The 22,308-nt window shown below is 33.0% G+C and overlaps 1 protein-coding gene across 1 annotated transcript; it reads left to right on the top strand.

The window, feature by feature from the left end:
- Positions 1-210: 210 nt before the first annotated feature.
- Positions 211-22,058, top strand: LOC121418832. The gene is made up of 4 exons (XM_041613006.1): positions 211-330; positions 15,745-15,945; positions 20,085-20,270; positions 21,067-22,058. Exons 2-4 carry the CDS (start codon positions 15,747-15,749, stop codon positions 21,798-21,800), a joined length of 1,119 nt encoding a protein of 372 aa, XP_041468940.1. The 5' UTR covers positions 211-330; positions 15,745-15,746; the 3' UTR covers positions 21,801-22,058.
- The last annotated feature ends 250 nt before the right edge of the window (positions 22,059-22,308 follow it).

Raw genomic sequence — 22,308 nt, 5'->3', positions numbered from 1 at the left:
ATGTACATATTTATATTGTCATAACAAATTGATTTTTGTATGAATTAATGTTTACGAAAGATGTAATGAAATGGAAGAAAATAAATGTTTATTTGAAATGACTTGAATAATCTAACAAAAGTCTCCCCTTGTATGAGAGTGAGACTTAATCCCCTGCCTCTTAATTGATCTTAATGTCTTTTTTGTTGTTGTTCTTTTATCTTTTAGCTGTGGATCCGTGTAGTCATAACCCCTGTCAAAATGGTGCCACTTGTGTGGATACAACCACATCGGCTACAAGGTATCATTGTCATTGCCCTCCTATATTTCATGGAGATCAATGTGAACAGAGTAAGTATGCATCATTGTTAGCATGAATAAAGTTAGTATGAAAAAAAGTTAATATACCCTAGTTACCAGCACTCCTTGGTATAGTGTGAGCAGAGTTCATGCCAAACAGTGTGGTAGAAATGATTAGCAATGTAAGCGAAGTATCAAGTATACATTATTGATACTGCACCCATGGTTCCTATGGTTAATATGACTTTGTTCTTTTTCATTAAATGTTATTGTTAGTTCTTATTTATAGTAAGACTTGATTTTTACCCTCTGAAATTGATCTGAATTACAATTATTTTTCTTATTGTTGGTGTTCTTTTTTCATTGTAAATATAGCAATGCAGTGTATTTTCAATGATAATTACTTTCTTTAATAAAGTCTATAAATCTATTTTAAATGGGTACACCAGGCCGAAAATTGTATAATTTGAACAGAAAAAATATAGCCAGACCAATAATACACTGAAAAAATATCATGTAATAACATAAGAAATGAGAAACTGGGGATGTGACATCATCAGCCCACCTATTGCATATCATGACAGCATGCTTATAATTGTTCTCACACGACATGACTAGTAAACTTTAAAATTCAATAACTTTGTTATTTGTTATCAGAAATGCTCAGGGTTTTTTTGGTGAATGTATTTTGCTCTATTTTAATATGATTAGTTTCAGCCAAGAGTACAGCTTTAAGACAGCAGTGTTACAAGTGAAAACAGGTTTTTCAGTTTACATCAATATGAGAAAAGAGACTTGAGATAAATCAGGGTAGAGTAGTCATAAAGTTTCATCTGAAATGAATATTTAATGATATAATTATAGATATGATAGGAAGTGAAGTAGAAAAAAGTCTGAGAGAAAGGCATTAGCAATTTCATCAAAGAATGATCTGTTTGATGTGAATCTATTTCAATGGATAACTGGTGTATTCCAATTTTACATTACTGAATTTGTTTGAACTTGTTTATTATATTACATTATGTTTGTCATTACAAGACCATTAATTCTCATATATAAACCCATCCTAGATTTTTAATGTTACAATTATCATAATCGGGAAAAGAATACAGCACATCCTAATAAGTACCGTTTGGATTAACCTTTATCCTACCAACGCTTTTTGACACACATGCCGTCTTAAAAGGTGTCTTGGCTTTGTTGAAATAGATCATTGGTCTATTTGCTTTCAAATCGTATTCCAACCCTGTCACAATCTTGGAAACGAAAGAAAAACAAATCAGGTTCCTGATGATCCATCACTCAAGATCTAATGTATCAAGCGATGAAAACCACCTCTTTCTGCTCAAAACATAAATAGAAATCTACCAGCGGATGTTGGATGTTTCATAAAGCTGTTAAATAGTTATTTACAACTTTGTGTGTGACTGGTGACCATTTCTTGTGTGAAATGAGATATTGTTTTTACAAAAGGGGCGTGTATATCTTATAATCTTATAATCAAATTTGGAAATATTGAATCTTTCCATTTAGATACTTGTTCAAAATGAGAATTTTAATGTGCAAAGATTATGTTTGTTTGATCTGGAGCTGATTGGAGTAAAAATTATTGAAAATATGATAAAGCACCTACGAAATGGTCACCAGTTGCGTAAAAAATTTCTTAAGGACAGCTACATGAAAACTCACACAGACAAGGATCATGTATTTCTTAAACCTATGCAGCAGCAAGTGAATGGAGTTGGCAAATAAAGTATATTCCCACCAGACAAATTTAGGATTACAAATAAATCTGACCACACATATTTTAAAACAATGATTTTTTGTGGAATGATTGATCAAGACCATCCTCCTCCAAACAAGTCCAGTTTATTCAGTGGTCAGTGCCATGTTGAGAGGCAACCCTCCATCAGCTCAAAGACATTGAGTGAATTTAGTTATTAACCTGGTTTGCGGAATGGATACACGTTGGATAAATTTGCTTGTGGAGGATGTGTTGAAAAATCAATACACAGTCTCCACTGATGACACTTAAATATCTCCAAGGAGTTGTGTAATGTGTGTTTCTTGGTTTCAGCATGAATATAGAACTTAATTCATATCTCGTACATCTTTATAAAAAAATACTTTGTAACAGTGTATGACAGATGAGAAAGAGAGGAATCTATACTGTAACTGCCTCTTCAAGTTTGTTAGTGTGGATGTGAGCGTGGGTGTTTTGTTTCAATTGGTGGTAGGTGGTAAAAACATACAATGGAGATTAACAACGGTTAATTTTCAGTGTTTAGCAATAATTTGCAAATGAGCTGTTAAATGACTTTTAAATAGAACATTTTGTCATTGTTCCTAATATAATGATTGATGTGCTACATAGTGTCAGCAATATTGATCACCTTAAACTTTAAAGTTTATAATGGCTTATGTTGAAATGTAAACTAAAAACATGAACAATAATAATTTAAACACCTGGGTATAGACCAAAAATGAAACACTAAAGACAAAGCTAAATGAATAATGGAATAAAAATATTTGTTGATTTAACATGTCTAATGGCTGTTTGGTCTAATCTCACATATTCTAATCACTTGATGTTTGTCTTTATAAACCATTTTGTCTAATACTTGTCAATTTAATTATTTATCATTCAAACAAGTTCCATGGGTGCTCCACATGCATAATTGGCTTCTATTATCTAGAATTTTTGTCCCATGATATCATGCATGAACAGAATACATCATCTTACATCAGAGAAAGATGCAGATCTCATGAAAGGTCACCTATTCATCCCTGTTGGAGCAAATCTCAATCAAGAAACACCACGTCACACCGCAGTATCAGTGGAACAATCATTGCGTTTTGATTAAACAAATTTGATCCTTTACCAATAAGCCTGTGAAGGTATCAATCATCGGCACTCAAAGTGCAGTCTCTCCAGCATGTTTGATCGATGAATAATTGAACTCCGTTTAGATTTCCAGCCTAAAATATATTTAAAGAATAGGATAAATCCTGTGCCATGATATGGACTGGGTAATTTCTAGCCAGGGTGGAAAATATTGTTGGTTCTGTATCTTTTACAAGCCTTTCATGTAATTCCAAGGTACATATTTGCTTGGGATAATTTTAGTTGTGAGAAAAACCTCCTCGTGGATTGTTAGGTATTTCAAAGTTGAATCAACAGAATTTCAAGATGATTGATAATTCCATTCATTTCAGTTTTGGATCTTCTTGTATCATCAGTAAAATTATATCAATTTTTCATACCTTTTACTGCTAAAATATTTTTTTTTTCTTCATGAAAAGTTCGAAATTCTTGGCCTTCATAACATAAGAAGTTACTTAGAAAGATTTTGCATATGACCCTTGTACCATTTACTAAACCTGGGTAGAGAGTGGTAAAAGTAGACGAACGCCCTTGTCACAGGACATGGGTGATGGGATTGGAGGTGAACCCCAGACCTAGAGGTTGAAAGAGGTTGATATGCTAAGGGTGTCATTTGACCAATAGTCCAATTGACATGTTGTCGCCAATTATTTTATTCTGCTTCAGAATTAGGTGTCAAAGTTTATCTTCCCAAAACAGGTGTTCTTTTTACAGAGTATATGAAAACTGTCATATTGGGAGTTCATTGGGTTAATATAAGGATTTTCAAAGATGAAGTGCCGTCTCAAGTAGATATTAACCAACTCGGCAATCAAGTCAGAATAATGCAGTAGATGCAGTTTAGTAGAGCATGCAGCAGGGAAGTAAAAACATTTGCTAGTTATGATAAGGATTAGGGTTACAAACTAAATTACACTCATGTTTTAATATCATATAGGGGAACAAGTATAGCCCCCTCTCAGTGTGAAGTTTTCACTTGGCTTTTTAAAACTTTTTTCTAATGTGTTCATATGAGGAAGCTGTTGACATAGAGTGTGTACTGACTCCATGACTGATGGGTGTGTGCTAAAAAAGGAAGAAAAAAACAACAGCCAAATTATGAGGATCTTAATTGATCAAGGACATTCTTATAAAATTATCTTGTTATATTGATTATAGATCTTGTCTTCCACACTGTGTGTTTTATGGTATAATAATTTAACCTTTTGGTTCAATGACGTTTGCTTTGGTGACAATTGGTCCGCTGAAAATTCCACGCTTTGAAGGAATGGCCAACTTCAATCCTGGATTAAACACTAAACCCTATCTTTAACCTCACCCTAAACCTAACATGAAACCCTATTGCAACCCTAACCTTATTTCTTAAACAAGATAAAGCACAGAGCAATTGTCTCTGCAGCAAGTATCGTTTCACCAACCTTTCATACAACCACACATTCAAACTTTAAGAATGACTTTTCTTTAGATTTGCCAAATAAAAGAAAATGTAGATTTACCTACTTCCATGAAATATAGAGATTAAAAGAGACAGATGAACTTTCATGAGTTTCTTGTTTGCTGGTAGGAAGTTTTCAAGTATTAGTGCATGAGGGTGTATGTAAGGCTGAGTGGCAGGTAGGTATTTTGATGGTTCTATAATCCTCTTAGATATCCTCTCACCTTTCATAGCAATGGAAACCTTGTTCACTCTGCAGGGCCATTACTTATTAGGGATCCCTAATACCCCTTTCATAAACCCAGTTATGCGGCTAATAGCAGCATAATTTGGTCGTAAAATCGGAGGAGGACCAGAGTTATCCGCATTATTTTGATGCTGCTATTATCCGCATAATAGCAGCATCGGAACCAGATTTTGACTTTATGAACGCATTTCCAAATAATGCGGATAATTGCCATGGTGCGGTCACAAGGTCACCCTTTTCCAACACCACCGCATCGGAGGGGGCGTGTCCAGTTGTCATGACGATTATCGGCCTTTTTCAGGACGGTCGCTCGTAAAAATAGTGCAGATTATTTTCGGGGTTTGTGAACGCAATTTTTTATTGAATTATCCGCATTACTCTTAGGCAGCTAATTGGAGGATGGGTTTATCAAAAGGGTATAAGTCACTATTTAGTAACTTGTATTTCCAGTATCTGCTTAGCTGATCAACTACTCCTTAAAACAAAGCAATGAAATCACTTGGGATTTGTTTTCACAGATTATGTTTTCATAAATAAAGTCGGCAAGATATGTTATGAATTCAATTTGATAGTCTTTTCTTACATTAGCCATCGTTCCAACCCATACCAATTTAAAGGTATTCAAAGCATTCAAAATGTGTAAACAACAAAATTTGTAATCAGTAATAGATTTCGAGACTTTTTTCAAAGCTCTGTAATTGATATTTATTGGATGAAAAGATATATAGCCTTCATCAAAGATATACATTTTAATGTTGTCATTGATGATTACTTGAGGAAGTCATAATTTTGAATGCGTGTTCTGCCTCGAGTATAAAGTTTAATATGAACACATCCCTGAGAATGAGAAACCAATGTCAGCTGATGTGAGATAATGGGTGATCTTGCATGTAATCAAGGAAAAATTGGGAGAAGTTTTCATTTGAGAAAATACAAAGGTGATAGTTTTTTTTCCATTGACCCAGCCCTGTCATATTGGCACCTATCTCTATCCTACATCAACTAATCCTTGCCTACATTTCCTGTTTCCTTCCCCTTTCCCTCCCGTTAGAGACAATGTAACAGAATTGTTTTAATATTGTTTGTGGAATCTGGTCAGAATTTGTTTCCCTTTAGAACCCATTTGATTGTGGATTATCCTGCTCTTAGTCTGTTATCGTGATCATCATGTCAATTTGTCACTTGTGTAAAACCTTTTCTGTACACAGAAAAAAATAGACAAGGAAAGGTCAAAGTGCCTTGTTTTTTTCATGGAGTATACCATGTGGAGTATTGCATGTTAAATCAATGAAGATACTTCATTAACTTTCACATTCCCATGACAGAACTTATTTAAGACGGATAAAGAAAGATAAGTGTTTCTTGAAGTATTTGTTGAATTCTCTTTGTCATTTTGTCTTGTTGGATTTAAAGAAAACAGAATAAAAAATATGTTGATAGAGATGTAGCTGTATAATTGAAGAGATGAAAGACTGGTTTGAACCCCTCACTGTATGGTCTGTAGCTGAGGAAGTCAGTTGAGACAACTGTGTGAAGAAAATTAAAGGGGAATGAAACCTTTGGAAAGAGTAGGGTTGTGTCGAAACAGAAAAATCAAAGAATAAGAACGAAGAAAGTTTGAGGAAAAATCGGACAAATAATGAGAAAGTTATGAGCATTTTAATATTGCAATCACTAATGCTATGGAGATCCTCCTATTGGCAATGAAACAAGGATGTGTGATGTCACATGTGAACAACTTTCCCTTTGATAGACTATGGAATACCCTCAAAATGTCTCTTTCTGCTTTTTCTTGTGGTGATATAAGCTCTTTATCCATCATGTATTCTTTAAAAATCTGTATTACATGCCCTCCTGTAGAAAGAACACATGATCTACTGATAGATGTGATAAAAGAGGCAATTTAAGTGAAATATATACTAAAGTAATTGGGAGAGTTGTTCACAAATGACATCACACATCTTTGTGGCATTGCCAATTTGAGGATCTCCATAGCATTAGTGATCGCAATATTAAAATGCTCCTAACTTTCATTTTTTGTCCGATTTTTCTCAAACTTTTGTTGATCTGTTTCTTTGATTTTTCTGTTTTCACACAAGCTATCTTGTTCCAAAGGTTTCATTCTCCTTTAATGAAAGATTTATTGATGAAGATGAAATAAGGCTAATTTACTTTGGTTCAGTAGTCTCTATATTTTTTTCAAATGATAATTGCTTTTGTGACTGAACACTACTGTTGCTCACTAGAGAATGATTTTTAATGAAAATGCGTTCAATGAAGGAGACATACATGATAGTGAAAAGGGTAAATTTTGTCTGCACATATCTCAGAGTGCATCTAGATTTTAGTGGATGCTGTAAAATGTAAATGAGATTCTATTTATCACACTTTACTGAACAATTATGACATTAATATGGTCTGGAGTGGCAAAAGCTAGTGTCAAAAATCCATTTAGGGATGGGGACTTTATTTCATCTTGATGAATAGCCAATTTGATTGTAGTGATTAGATTGGTGTCCAACATCTAATATCAAGCCATAGTAAGTGATGGCATATTTTATGATGAATTATTGCTTTTAAATTGTACTTCATTATAATATTTTTGGTGTAGTGGTGTTGAAGAAGAGAGATTATATTATTGTGCAGTTAATGTTTTTAAAATAATATATATCTAGAGCCATAGGATAGGTTTTCAAGTTAAATGGTTATTGAGAGGATTACTTATAATCTTTGAGAAAAATTATCAAAAAGCATTAAAACCCTTGAAATTATTAACATAACATTCAATTATAAGAGTGTTATCTTTTGAATTTTTCCACTGTTAGATTTGGAAGCACAGGAAGCTCTTGATTATTCTCCTGTTTATACTCATTTATCTGCATCTTTATGTGAGTTATATCATCATGTAAACACTACTTGGGATACTGTCTTTCACCAGGAGAAATATTGTGATATTTTCAAGCTGTGACTGATTCTGGAAAAGCTATACTCCAACCTGATATTCAGACCATATATCAGAATCAGAGCTCTGGTCCCACAGGATGTCTTTGATGTTAGCTGTTAGAGCACTCTTTTTACTGTAAGGTTTGCTGACATACAGTAACACTGATTGAGTCCCTTAGCTGTCAACAATAGCACACTGGATGAATTCTTTGAACTTTCAATTGCTTTGCTAATCCTCTGATAATAGACCATCAGTCTTTTTTGTGGACAGGTCTTTGTAGTGTGAACACTATATATACTGTGGTGGTCTTAATATTGTGGACAGTCTTTCTTCATCATGACTTCTTTAGTCCCAGGATCATCCTCTGTAAAGACTAGGTCCAAGTCAGTAAGTCAATCAGTGGAACAAAGTGACTCTGTTTTGGTACAACAGGTCATTAAAGACATTCTTCAAAGTAAGAGCTTTTTATCTCTGGTGGAAGGATCAATCGCAAAGCGGGTCAAAGCGATGGAAGAGACAATTGAAAAACAAAGTGCCCTCATCATGGAACTCGAAATAAGCAATAATGACAAATCCAGGGAGCTCACCGAAGTCAAAAGGCAGATTAGTCTCCATAATACCAATCTACAGGCAATTGACAAAAAGCTAGATGCACAAGAACAGTACTCACGAAGAAATTGTGTAAGGATCTTTGGCTGCCCAGAAAGACAAGGGGAAAACACCGACATCATCGTTTTAAAAGTTGCAAATGAACATCTCCAAGTAGATCTCAAGATCGAGGACATTGAACGCTCCCACAGGGTGGGTCAGAGGAAAGAGCATCCCAACAGAGATCATCCAAGAGGCATCATAGTCAAATTTAAATCCTATCGGAAGCGCCAGGAGTTCATCTCAAAGCGACGCAAGCTGAAAGGTCAGAAAATGTCCATCGTTGAGGACCTCACAGCTAGAAATCAAAAACTGCTCAATGAGACGAGACAAAATGACAAAGTGGACAAGACATGGAGTAAAGACGGACGCATATTTGCCGTGTTGAAAGGAAAAGAGAATCAAACAAAACTAATCCATAACATTGATGTTCTAAAGAAGTTATAGTTCACATCTTGCAAGTAATGGACAAACTGACTAAAACTGAACAGACTTAATCTCGATTTCATTGCATTAATCCTGGTGGAGTTTTTCCCATTCTGGACTTTAATATCTTATTTGAAGATTGTTGTATTTGTGTCTGTATTTCCTGTATGTACATGTATATTCATGTGTATATTGTTAACATGTTTCATTATCTCTACTATATCATCTGATTGACAGAACTCGTAAGTCCCTTTTTTCTTTACCTTTTTACATGTTTGTTCTTTTTTGTATGTAATGTATTTTTGGAGGAGATCAACTTTTTATTCAATTATACCTTTCAATATCAAATCTGGAGAAATGTGTTTCCTTTTAAATATATATACACTTTTATGGAATTTCATTCATAGCTGTTATACTATTTTACACTTAGTCTATGGTTAGTACTCTTCATGATATAGATCCTGATATAAATGTATTAAATCCTTCCTATTCATACAATTGTTATACCACAAATGAGTTCAATTTGCAATTTAATATACCCTCTGGTTTCAGCATAATACATTTTAATGCTCGAAGTCTACAAAAGAATTTTGACGAAATTACAGACTTTTTATCATTATTAACACACTCTTTTTCTGTTATTGCCATTTCAGAAACTTGGATTTCTAAAACTCCACTTATTCCCTTTAAAATAGAGGGATATACTTTTATTCACTTAGATAGGCATATCGGACGTGGAGGTGGGGTTGGTTTATTTATATGTGATAACATCAAGTTCAAAATTTGTAATGATATTATTCAAACAGATGAAGAAAAAGACTGTTGCGAAGCATTATTTATTGATTTTAGTGAAAATAATATTAACTTTAGAGTTGGTGTCATGTATAAAAAACCAAGCTGTAATAATGATGTGTTTTTAAACTTTTACAACAGATTACTTTGTGAGATTTCATGTTCGCGTAAGAAACTCTATATTTTAGGAGACCTTAATATTGATTTATGTAAATATCCTTTGGAACATGATGCCTGTACTTTCTTGAACATCAATTCATCTTTTGGTTTATTCCCTGTTATCAATTCTCCTACTCGTATAACTTCAAACAGTGCAACACTTATTGATAATATTTTTACAAATGTCATAGATTCTAAACTTGATTCTGGTTCTTTAAGTGTTGATATTACTGACCATTTACCTATTTTTCTCATAACAAATATACAACTATCTAAGAATAAGAAAAAGAATCAAAATATATCTCGTAAGTTGTCAGTCGAAGGAATCAATAAGTTAAATCATGAGCTTTATAACTTAAACTGGTCCCCTGTTTATATATCTAATGATGTGAATGAAGCTTATAATATATTTCTATCCATGTTCATTGCTATGTTAGATAAGTGTTTACCTATTAAGACAAATAAAGTTCGTAATATAAAGATTCGGAAACCATGGATAACCCCAAAACTTATGAGATATATCAAACGCAAACACAAGTTATACAAACAATTTCTAAAAAATAAAACATCTTCCAGTGAAGTTAAATACAAAAGGCATCGTAACAAAGTTAATAATTTATTGCGCAATGCCAAGAAAATGTATTATTCTAATAAGTTAAGTCAAAGTAAAAACAATGTTAAAGGAACATGGTCAATTATCAACAATATACTAAAAAAATCAGAAAAAAATACTCCAGACTATTTTATTTGTGATGAGAAAGAAATCAATGATCCACATAATATTGCCAAAGAGTTTAATTCCTATTTTGCTAACTGTTGTTCAATAGCACTGGAATCAACGTCTCCTGTTAATGATGAATGTAACATCACTATTGATAATTATCTTGCTGATAGCTGTCCAAAGTCAATATTTTTTAAGCCTATTACAGAATCTGAAATTGCTGAAATTTGTAAATCATTAAAAAACAGTTATTCATATGACTTTAATTATTTAAATGTTAATATTATGAAGCAAATTATATACTCCATTGTGAAGCCTTTAGTACATATTTTTAACATGTCTATTGAAACTGGTGATGTTCCACTCAAATTGAAAATTGCAAAAATAGTGCCCATTTATAAAAAGGGAGATTGTCATGTTTTCAACAATTATCGTCCAATCTCTATTCTACCCTGTTTTTCTAAGTTGATTGAGAAATGTATTTATAATCGAGTGTAATCTTTTCTTTGAAGCCACAATATTATCACTAACAGCCAATATGGATTCAGAAAAAATCATTCTACTTCCCATGCAATTATAGACATTCAAGATGAAATTATTTCATCTATTAATAATAATAAGTTAGGGTTTGGGATATTTCTGAATTTGTCAAAAGCATTTGACATTGTGGATCACAATATCTTGTTATATAAATTGAATCACTATGGTTTACGGGGAACAGTTTTGAAATGGTTTACTAGCTACTTAGATAATCGCTACCATTATACATATTTTGCAAATTGTTCTTCAGACAATACTTTGATTAAATATGGCGTGCCTCAAGGGTCCATTCTCGGCCCCCTGTTATTTTTATTGTACATTAATGATATCACCAAATCCTCTAAAAAATTTGAATATATACTTTACGCTGATGATACAACTCTGTTTTATACACAACCAAACACAGAAAATTTACAAGAAAATATTGAATCTGAACTCCGCAAAGTTATCACATGGTATGAGACTAATCGATTGATAATCAACTTCAATAAAACATATTTTGTTCCATTCCACAATAAATATAGCAATGTGAGTAATGAAGTAGAAAATATTGTCATATCCATTGACTCAAAACCTTTAAAAAAGTCAGATGATGTTAATTTTCTTGGTATTTATGTTGATAAAAATTTGCAATGGAAGGTACATTTAGACTATATAAACAACAAAATATCAAAGTGCGTCGGTATTTTATTTAAACTCAGACATTATTTACCCCTATCTGCTCTACTTATTTTGTATAATTCCTTAATATTACCTTATTTAATATATTGTATACCACTTTGGGGCAATTGCAATCAATCAAAGCTAAACACACTATTTAAACTACAAAAAAAAGCAGTCCGGATTTGCACAGGAAGTCATTATCTTGCACATTCTGCACCATTATTTAAAAAATTAAACATATTGAATGTTTATGACTTATACATTTATTATACTGCCGTTCTTGGATTCTTTTATTTTCAAAAAGTTTTACCATCGAATGTTTTACAGATGTTTCAGATAAATAGCAATGTTCACAATTACAACACTCGAATAAACAATGATTTTCATTTATTTAAAGTTTCCTCAACCTTCACAAAAAATCATTCCGTTTTAGTTTTCCCACTGTTTGGAATTCCATTCCTCGTAACATACGATCATACACAAATCTAAACTTATTTAAAAGATGTCTTTAAAAATCCCTTTTATCCAAGTATTAATTATTTTGCTCTCCCTTTTTTTTTTTTTTTTTTTTTTTTTTTTTTTTTTACATGTTTTTGATGTCATCCTACATTATTATAATGATCTAGATATGCCTGTGTAATATATATTATAATTTCTTTTGAGAACTTATTCTCACAAGGCCTTTGTGCTTTTCTTCTCAAGTTCTCTTTCATTCAATTATGATATTTAATCAAGGCAATGTTTTGTTTATTTATGAAATGATTTACTCTGTATTATTGTATGCATTTTTAATTTGTTTGCATTGTACATATGTTTTTTTTAACCTATTTGAACTTGAATGAATAAAGAATTGAATTGAATTGAATTGAATTATTCAAAATATCTTTGTGGGTTATTCTTTTTTTTTACCTAAGAAGATCTTAGTCTATTTTCTAAGAGAAAACATAAAGAAAAGTATTGCATAGGAAATCTCTCAATGCAAGGAAATATCTCAATGTTACTGTCATAAAGATAATGCAGTCTAGTTATAACAATAAAAAAAATTAAACTGCTTTGAAAATAAATTTCGCCTTATGATTAGTCATAACGGTTTGATTAAAAAATGGCAGAGGTGAAAATGGGCAGAGGCAAAAATGGCAGAGGAAAAAGTGGCAGAGGTAAAACTTACTGTTGTACTTTGAAAATATTTGTAGTTTGAATATATTTCTTTAGGTCTCGGACAGATAATGCTATTGATGATCCATAGAAATGAAGAATAAAATAGTTCTTTTTCCTGGAAGGTAATCAAGGTACAAATATATTCTCGAATGACTGTCGCATAGTTGACTACTGTCAAAAGTTGGGGTGTTTTTTTACCTGGTGTAGGAAATTAGTTTTCAGCCTCTTCAATTAAATGATTTCTTTTTAAGATTGACCTGTTCACCAATACCGTAACAAAGACTTCATTTGGACCAATATTTTATCGTCAATCTTTCCTCCCATTACATGCTTTTGAAGTCACATTCTATGCTTTGAAGTAAACTTTGAGACCTATATTAAAGAGATTTTTCAGTTCGAACTTTAGTTTTTCATTCATTTCCTTATTAGGTCACATTTTTGTGCATTATCTTTTTTTTATAAGTCTTCTCTTATAATCTGAAAATTAATTGAAACTTTTAAAGTTGCTTTTTCAAATTTACTAAATACTTTACTTTTTAATTTTAGCATACCAACATCTTTTATTCTTCCCTGACACAACAAAACAATGATATAAAAGTGAGATTCAATGTTTGTAATTAATCAGAAATCAATCATGACATGCCCATATATACAACAAAAATTAGTGTATAACATCATGTTTCTGTCAGGCAATATGATTTGTTGCCCCAAAGCATGGTCTTTGACACATCTGTATAGATCATTCAATCAAATGAAATCAGAGATGCTAATAAAGTCATTAGAAATGACTTCCCACCATTTCTTAGTATTCATTAAAGATCAGTTAATGATGAATGACTACATAGTTATTGAGAATATATCTCAAATTATAAAAAGCAAAATAGGGTATTAAGTGGTTTTTGTTTGAGAATTAGCAGGCAATCTTGCCGTAGGTTGCAATGATATATTTTTTTGTATTACTGATGGGACTAGACCAGACTTATCCATCATAAGGCACAATAGATGGTCAGGTTGTATTCTTTGCTGACACAACTGTGTCACCATGTAATATTACTTTTATCAAAGGTTTTATCCAACACTCATTTAATTCTAATATCAGCATCTATGTCAGGTTTTCCATCTTCAGACTTTTCTTGCCATGTTGACAAGAAATCTAGATTAGATGTAAAGTAACTTTTCTTGAAAACCCTTTTCATTTGTTAATATAGTTTAAGAAACAGTATATAAACTACAAATACACTTTTGGTATATATGTCAGTGATCCTTTCCTTTAAAAAGTTCCAATGATTTCTATGTTATATAGTATCCTGTGATATCGTTATGCTATTAAATCACCCAATTTAGATGAGATTTGTATTTGATAATAGAATGTAGGTAGTACTTACATATATTTTTTCAGACCTTAACTCAGTGTTAATAAAAAAGTGTTAAATTGTGTACTAGTGTGCAATATATATTTATTTATTCTCTGTCAAAGGGTAAGGGCCCAAGCTCAACCACTACACATGCTGAAATTATTATTTTTATGTAACTTTTGAACCAAACTCTTTTATCTCTTCTAAGTACGTTTTAGCTGTTATCAAGTAAGATACTCATGCATGTTTTAATTGATCTTGTCATGGTTTAGCACTTCTTTTATAACTTTGCATTAACAAAATTGATCTTTGAAAAATGTAATGCATTTATTTGTTTATATACAAATTAATACAACTGCCCACTTCCCTGATACAGGAGGGGGGTCTATCATTTCACAAAATGGGGTGTGCACAAATTTTTGTAAATCGTTTTGGTGCTTTTTCGAAATTATCTATAAGCAAAACACTGTTCTTATTAAAAATGTCATATCTTTTACTTATCAAATAAAAAAATATATATAAATCCAGCTTGCAAAAGAAAGTACTCTCAAGGGTGGGGTCCAATTTTCAGGTTCATTTTTTAAGAGGGTGCTCATGCAGGCAGGAAATATCTCCCTCTAAATTGGCCACTGCAGGATAACAAAAATTGTATTTATAGTTGACATATTTCTTATTACTACTGTATGAGGCACCTTACCAAAAATTAAAGCTGTGTCTTACCCTTTGTCTTGTTAAAGGACAAGTCCACCCCAACAAAAACTTAATTTGAATAAAAAGAGAAAAATTCAACAAGCATAATACTGAAAATTTCATCAAAATCGGATGTAAAATAAGAAAATTATGACATTTCAAAGTTTCGCTTATTTTTAACAAAATAGTTATATGAACGAGCCAGTTACATCCAAATGAGAGAGTCGATGATGTCACTCACTCACTATTTCTTTTGTTTTTTATTGTTTGAATTATGAAATATTTTGATTTTCTCGTCATTGTCATGTGAAATGAAGTTTCATTCCTCCCTGAACACGTGGAATTCCATTATTTTAACATTTTGTGCTTCTGGAAAGGCGGTCCTAATTGTTAAATTCGTAAAAATTGAAATATTGTATGATTCAATCAATAAAAAACAAAAGAAATAGTGAGTGACATCATCGACTCTCTCATTTGGATGTAACTGGCTCGTTCATATAACTATTTTTTTATATAACTATTTTGTTAAAAATAAAAAAATAAAAAAATAAATAAAAAATTCTTATTTTACATCCGATTTTGATGAAATTTTCAGCAATGTGCTTGTCTGATTTTTCTCTATTGATTCAAGTCAATATTTTTCTGAGGCGGACTTGACCTTTAAAGATGAAGTGTGATGAATTCCTTACCTGACACGTTCAATAGCGAGTAGACTCGGTAAACCTTGGACTTTTTATATCAATCCTTATTACTTTCATTGAAAATTATTGGTGAAACTATATTGCTTTAATATTTTCTTTCAGGGATGGATTGCGCCCTGCCTCCCGATCTGGAGGTGCCCAACAGTCACTATACGGTGAGGGGTGAGGAGTCGGACAGCGAGGGTTGGTACCTTCCCGGTGCTGTCTTGGAGTACACGTGTGATACAGGTTACATCATGCAAGGGGGCGTGTCTACAAGACAGTGTCAGAGTGGGCTCTGGGTTGGAGAGAAACCTCAGTGCGGTAGGTTGTACTCCTTGGATTGTAGTTAAAGGTGTATACTCTACTTACCTTCAGATCAAGCTTATTGGATAGATAGAATAAAAATGGACAAATCAAACAATGTAACAATTCATCAAAATCAATTGAAAGTAAGTTATTGAATCCTTACTTTGGCATAATTTCATCAAACATTGATATAAATACATAGGGCAAGCAGATGATATTATAAACACACTAATTGCTTTGAACTTTATTAGTGATATATATGTAATTTTTATTTCATACTATGACGAAGAATTTCTTTTTCTCTTTAAAGTAGGATGCAGTTATGTTCATTTTAACATATTCAATGAAAAGCCCATTCTAGTCTAATTTCTTTTAGCACAAAATGAAGATGCCATCTCGATAGATGTAATTTTGTATAAAATTTTCTGTAAGGTTTGCCTGCAACATCACCACCCCTCCCATATACATATGACCTTATTGTTGTTATTTTATGAAATGTTTATATTACACAAAAAATTTTAAATTTCAATGACTGTATATTTGTTACTTTTCACACAATATTGGTGGAATTTCATTATTTGACTTCCCTATTCTCTTCTCTCTTTATGAAAACCATCTTGATCTCTTTGTGGAGAACATTTTGAGACTATCCAAACTACCATTCCAAATCAAATCCAATAGCCTTAAATAGAATTTTATTTTATTATTCATTGTAAACAAAACTCTGTAAATTGATATGGAATATGATACGAATAAGACAAATAACATACTTAACTGTAAAGTTAATCTACACAAAGTTTTATGTTAAAAAAATGTTATGATAATGAAAATTCTAGACTGCTAGAGGGAAAATGCCTTATTGCTGCTGCTGCGACCTATATAGTAATGTAACCTGAACTGAGATTGGAATATAATCTTAAAATTGAGTTTCCATCTCTAACACAATCTATACATTGGATGCATTGCCGAAGGGATGATAAAATCTTAAATCACAAATTTTACTGAAATAGTTTTATGGATTGATCTTATGATTCTCATGATATGTGAAGCTATAGAATATCCTAGAGCATTTGATACAACACTTACGTTTATTGAAATATCATAGTTGAAATTCAGCTACTGGAAATTTCAACTTTAAATTTTTACAGCATGTTTTATTTTTTTTAGTTTAGGTGTATTCATCTCCATCCATTGGTGAATTAAGGCTTCTGAAGTGGAAAGCTGTTGCTTTTAATAAAAGAAAATAATTTTATATAAAATTACTGATCAAACACCTGTCTAATGTATTTTTTAATAAATGGTAAAATCATCTGATCATATTGCATTTATATATATATATATATATATATATATATATATATATATATATGTATATATATCCTGTAGATACTTGCAAGGGCAATATACGGTATACACTAAATTTAGATTTCACTTAGGTTTTATTATGACTAAGAGTAATTAAAATATTTCCTATGGAGGGGTGTGTGTCTCTCATCTCATTCAAATTTATCAGCCAGTTTTAATAATTCACACAAAATAATTTTCATAAAATAATTCTGGACACCACAAGACATACATGAATATTTTTACCCATTTTTTCTTAATTTAAACAGATAATATTAAAATTATTTCTAAATAAAGCATCAAGGTACTAGATGTGTTCCCTGGACTGTTTTTGTTTTAGTTTTGAGTTTCATTTGCCAGTTGCCCTGGGAAGAAAAGTTATTTCCAGCTAAAACAAGATGGTGGCTTTTCCTTTTTGAGGAATCGCTTCTTCAGCAATATCATGACATATCCATTATGAGAATTGCTATACCTCGGCCTGTGAAGCAATCACATGGACTAGTATATTACATTGTTTGCTCAGTGAACAAAACAAATTTCAATCTCGCTTAAACTTGAAAACCTCCGGGGAAGATCATGTGAAAGGGGGACAGATTTGATGGACAATTCAGACTATTGACTTCCGGATTTTCTAATGGTTTGTATTTAACTTTGATCTAGACATTACAGAAATTATGAAGATAAAAAAGGAGGAATTCCTAGGAATGCCAGGGATGTATGAATTCAAGCATTATAAAAAAAAAGAATGTCATTTGACTTTTCAGATTGTTTATCTGCAAGATTATACTAATAACTTGTCTTAATGTGGAATTTTTTATAACACATACCAATCAGAGAAAGATTTCTCATACGCCAACAATTTATAGTTTGCTCAATTCTTTTCAAATTACCTTTGAAGTTTTAATCAAAGATCCGGTGACCATTTATAAAAAATGCAACTCGTAAACAATTGAAATCAGATTTTTGCCGACATAAACCAAGATTAGTGAATGGAAAATCCAGACATCTTCTATTTTTAACCAATCAATATAGCCTCTGTTTACTAAAATTTAGTTTACATCCAGAATACTGACCAAGTTTAGATAAAGTTCAAGTAAATGAGAGAAAGAAATATCAGACCGATCATTAAAACAAGTAGAGTATTTCAGCAATATAGATATTTTAACCTCGTCCTCCACACAAGGAATACATCTCATTAAATCATTTGATGAACAGAAAATGCCATAATCTCAATAACGAGAAGAAAGAGATAGGCAGATATTGGGCACCACTGAACAATTCCTCTTTTCATTAAAATACGTTCAGATAAGAATGTATTAATTACATAGCTCTGACAGATAGAGTACAAAGTTTTGAAAGAGTCAGTAAATTCAGAAGCCAAAATTGATTTTATTTTCAAGGATTTAAATTAAAAAGTCATAGGAGACACTATCAAATGCCTTTTCAATATCAAGTAATACAATCGAATTTCAATTTTGATTCAAACTTAAAGATAAATAAATCATTGAACAGGGGAATTGGGGAAACCTGATATTTTAAACATTCAATGTATGATCCCCCTTGTTTAGAGTTTGTGTTAAGCCATTGGAAGTATATTAGCATCATGCATCCCCATCCTACTATTCATCTGAATCCAACTCTTTGAGATTCTTGAAAAAGAGGTCGCAGATGTCAGGAGGAGAGTATATATTTTGGTGGAAATTGATGGCAAATTGCGAATTTTTTGTCTGGTTATGGATCATGGATTCTCCCTGTTTGACAGTGGATCCATTCAGAATGCATGGATGCCAGTCTCTGTCTGATGTTATGGGATAGGTTTGACATGTTGTTTATGTGGAGGATGGAGAAGAACATAAAAGGAGGATCATTGAGATGATCATGGGTGTGCCTCCGAGGGAAAAGAAGGGATTGATTATGAATATCATCATGAAAATGTGTGTCAGGAAATCAACAGTTCTATGTAAGAGCGGGGGTACATGGTTGGTGTCATGGCATCTTCGTGCCTAATTTTTCATTATAATTAAAGATTTTTTCCCATTTTCTCTCGTGCAAAATGTAGGTTAATACTTTTGAAAGCTATGCATGATATTGAGGGCAATAAGACATGGCGGTTATTTGTTGATATGTTTATATATAATAAACCTATGATAAAGATTTCTGTCCATTGTTTCGGTATGAAAAGTTGGCGATCATCAGAATATATTGCTCTAATTCTAAAATATTTTAATTTTTCTACTCATAGAAACTTGCCTGTGGTATGCACTTTAACAGAAAGCTTTTAGTAGTAGTAGTAGTATAGTAGTAGTAGTAGTAGTAGTAGTAGTAGTAGTAGTAGTAGTAGTAGTAGTAGTAGTAGTAGTAGTAGTAGTAGTAGTAGTAGTAGTAGTGCAGTAGTAGTAGTAGCAGCAGCAGCAGCAGGAGTAGTAGTAGTAGTAGTAGTAGTAGTAGTAGTAGTAGTAGTAGTAGTAGTAGTAGTAGTAGTAGTAGTAGTAGTAGTAGTAGTAGTAGTAGTAGTAGTAGTAGTAGTAGTAGTAGTAGTAGTAGTAGTAGTAGTAGTAGTAGTAGTAGTAGTAGTAGTAGTAGTAGTAGTAGTAGTAGTAGTAGTAGTAGTAGTAGTAGTAGTAGTAGTAGTAGTAGTAGTAGTAGTAGTAGTAGCAGCAGTAGCAGTAGTAGCAGTAGTAGTAATAGAAGAAACAGTAGTGATGGTGGTGGGGGGAAGTGGCACTAGCAGTAATCATCATTATTTCAGTTAATGGAGGAATATAAAGTATATATTAATCCTATCTTCATTAATCTGATAATCCATACAGTTGAGCAAGCCTCCTGCGACGACCCTGGCTGGCCAGTGAATTCTCAGAGATGCTGCCAGTATATCTTCTATGTCGGTGTAAAACTTAGTTTCTACTGCAATGAGGGTTATAACATCAGTGGAAGTGATGAAAGGACATGTCTATCCAACGGTCAGTGGTCTGGGGTCCAGCCGGTCTGTAATGAGAGTAAGTTGAATCATTTTCTCTTACCTGATATTCATGCCCTGCATTTCTATTCAAACAGCCATATGATTTGTCAGACCCAAGGCAGACACTAAGACACTCATTTTCACCTTCTTACCCCCCCCCCCTCCCCCATAAAAGAATATTAATAATAATGAATAAATATAAGAAATGATAATAGAGGAGGTTTGTTTATCTACAATCTTCAATATGAAATACACCACCTTTTGTTTCTGTTTTTTTATTCCTTGTTTTTCTTCTTTGATATTCTTAGTTCCTTAATTTCAAATAATTACCCCTTCAAAATCTAAACTGGTCATTGCCTTGAGTAACCTTGGGGGGTGTTTTCATTGTAAAATATGAATGACAGCGGTCTTATACATTATGTTGGCTCAGTTAAGATAAGGGTTCAGTGTACAAAAGTCTGATTAATTTTCAAATAATAACACATCTGCCACTGGGGTGTATCATGGTGAGCTGATTCTGTCTCCCACCTTATTATCAATGGATCTTGTGACAGAAACCCACCGTGGTACTAGCGTCCATTGACATCCAACAAGGATTTACCATTCTTTTCCTAGTTGTTAAAATATGCCAGCGTATCATGTATGCTGGAATGCTGTGCAGGGAGTTGAGAAAGTTTAATCATTCTATTTTGGCAAGTCTGACGGCCACAATGATAATTTATCTAAGAATCACTTACACATTTCATCTCGATGTATTATAAGTGTTATTATTATTATATAAAGCTGAATACTTTTATTATTTTTCATCATTCTTCTCAATTGCCCTTTTACAGTTACCGTACCTCCAACACCAGAGGACAGCAGTATGTTCAACACAGAAACATTGACCATTGTCATGGCAACCACTGGCTCGATCCTTGGGATCCTGGTTGTCACGGTAATTCTGACAAGTCGTCAGTGTCGGTCCCGTCGTCATCTTGTGCCCCAAACCTACCCTCCAGTATTGCGTGCCCAGCTTGCGAGGCTACATCGTGACCCAGATGCCCTGGCTCTTCTTGCGGTGACGGATGACATTGGCGTTGTTTTGCCATCATATGACGAGGCGGTGGCCCAGATCCAGACTGCCCATGTTCCACCGTTCCAAGCTCCCTCAACTGAGGGTGATGACTCAAATGCAAATGATGGTGGGGAGAACCGATCTTCGGTACAAGGGAGGCCTCTTCCTCCGATACCGCCCCCGCTACCACATCAAGGCTCATCAACAAGATCAGGACGTTCTAGACGACAGCGCCGTGCAGGTCGTCAGCAGACTCATCCATCCCCGTCTCCACCTGCGTACGAGCAACATGAGGAGCCTCTGGATGTTGCAGATGCGGTCCAGGGAGAAAGCCCTCCAGCGGAGGACAGTCAGGCCAGGAGAGGTGAGGAAGAAGTGATGGAAGGTGGAGGACCAACCCATAGTATGGTTGGTAATGATCTCTATGCTGAGGTTCCTCAGAGAAGAGCCGAGCCACAAGGAGATGATGCACATCATACTAATGATAATACTAATCAAGAGGAAAGCTAAGAGAGGTGTGTGCTGCTGCTGTACAGAAATCCTATAGTACTATAGATCCCAATTAAATTGTACAGATTAATTTTGATAGCTTTTCCAGAGCTACATTTACTGGCTGAAGCATTGTAGTAATATGAAGTATTGTGTCTCCACTACCTGAAGGTGGTCACCAAAATCATGTTTGTGAGTTGTCTTTCCTGCAAGTTTTAAGTAATTGAAAAGAAATAAGAGGTACATATTTAATAGTAATAATAATAATAATTATTATTATTATTATTGTTACAATTATTTTTATTGTTTTTTATAATTATTATTATCATTATTATCAGGTATATATTTCAATTATATCGCGATTGCAGAGGCATAATTTGACAGCTTGTGGTTGAGAATCCATCTATATATAGATCGATTTAATTAAGAGTAGATATTTCAATTGAGCCAGTACTCATCCAATGAAATCAGATTTTCATTAATGTGCAGAAATAGTGTCCCCGCTTATCTTTTATTGGGATGGCTATTT

Source organism: Lytechinus variegatus, chromosome 7, assembly GCF_018143015.1.
Source record: "Lytechinus variegatus isolate NC3 chromosome 7, Lvar_3.0, whole genome shotgun sequence".
Lineage (NCBI taxonomy): Eukaryota > Metazoa > Echinodermata > Echinoidea > Temnopleuroida > Toxopneustidae > Lytechinus > Lytechinus variegatus.
The sequence above is the reverse complement of the archived record's forward strand: the minus strand, read 5'-3'. Positions and strand labels throughout refer to the sequence as shown.

Coding starts and splice junctions, on each gene's coding strand:
- LOC121418832 (XM_041613006.1), top strand. CDS start 15,747: ATGGATTGCGCCCTGCCTCCCGATCTGGAGGTGCCCAACAGTCACTAT. Junction 15,946..20,084: donor TGGAGAGAAACCTCAGTGCG/GTAGGTTGTACT, acceptor TAATCCATACAG/TTGAGCAAGCCTCCTGCGAC. Junction 20,271..21,066: donor CCAGCCGGTCTGTAATGAGA/GTAAGTTGAATC, acceptor GCCCTTTTACAG/TTACCGTACCTCCAACACCA.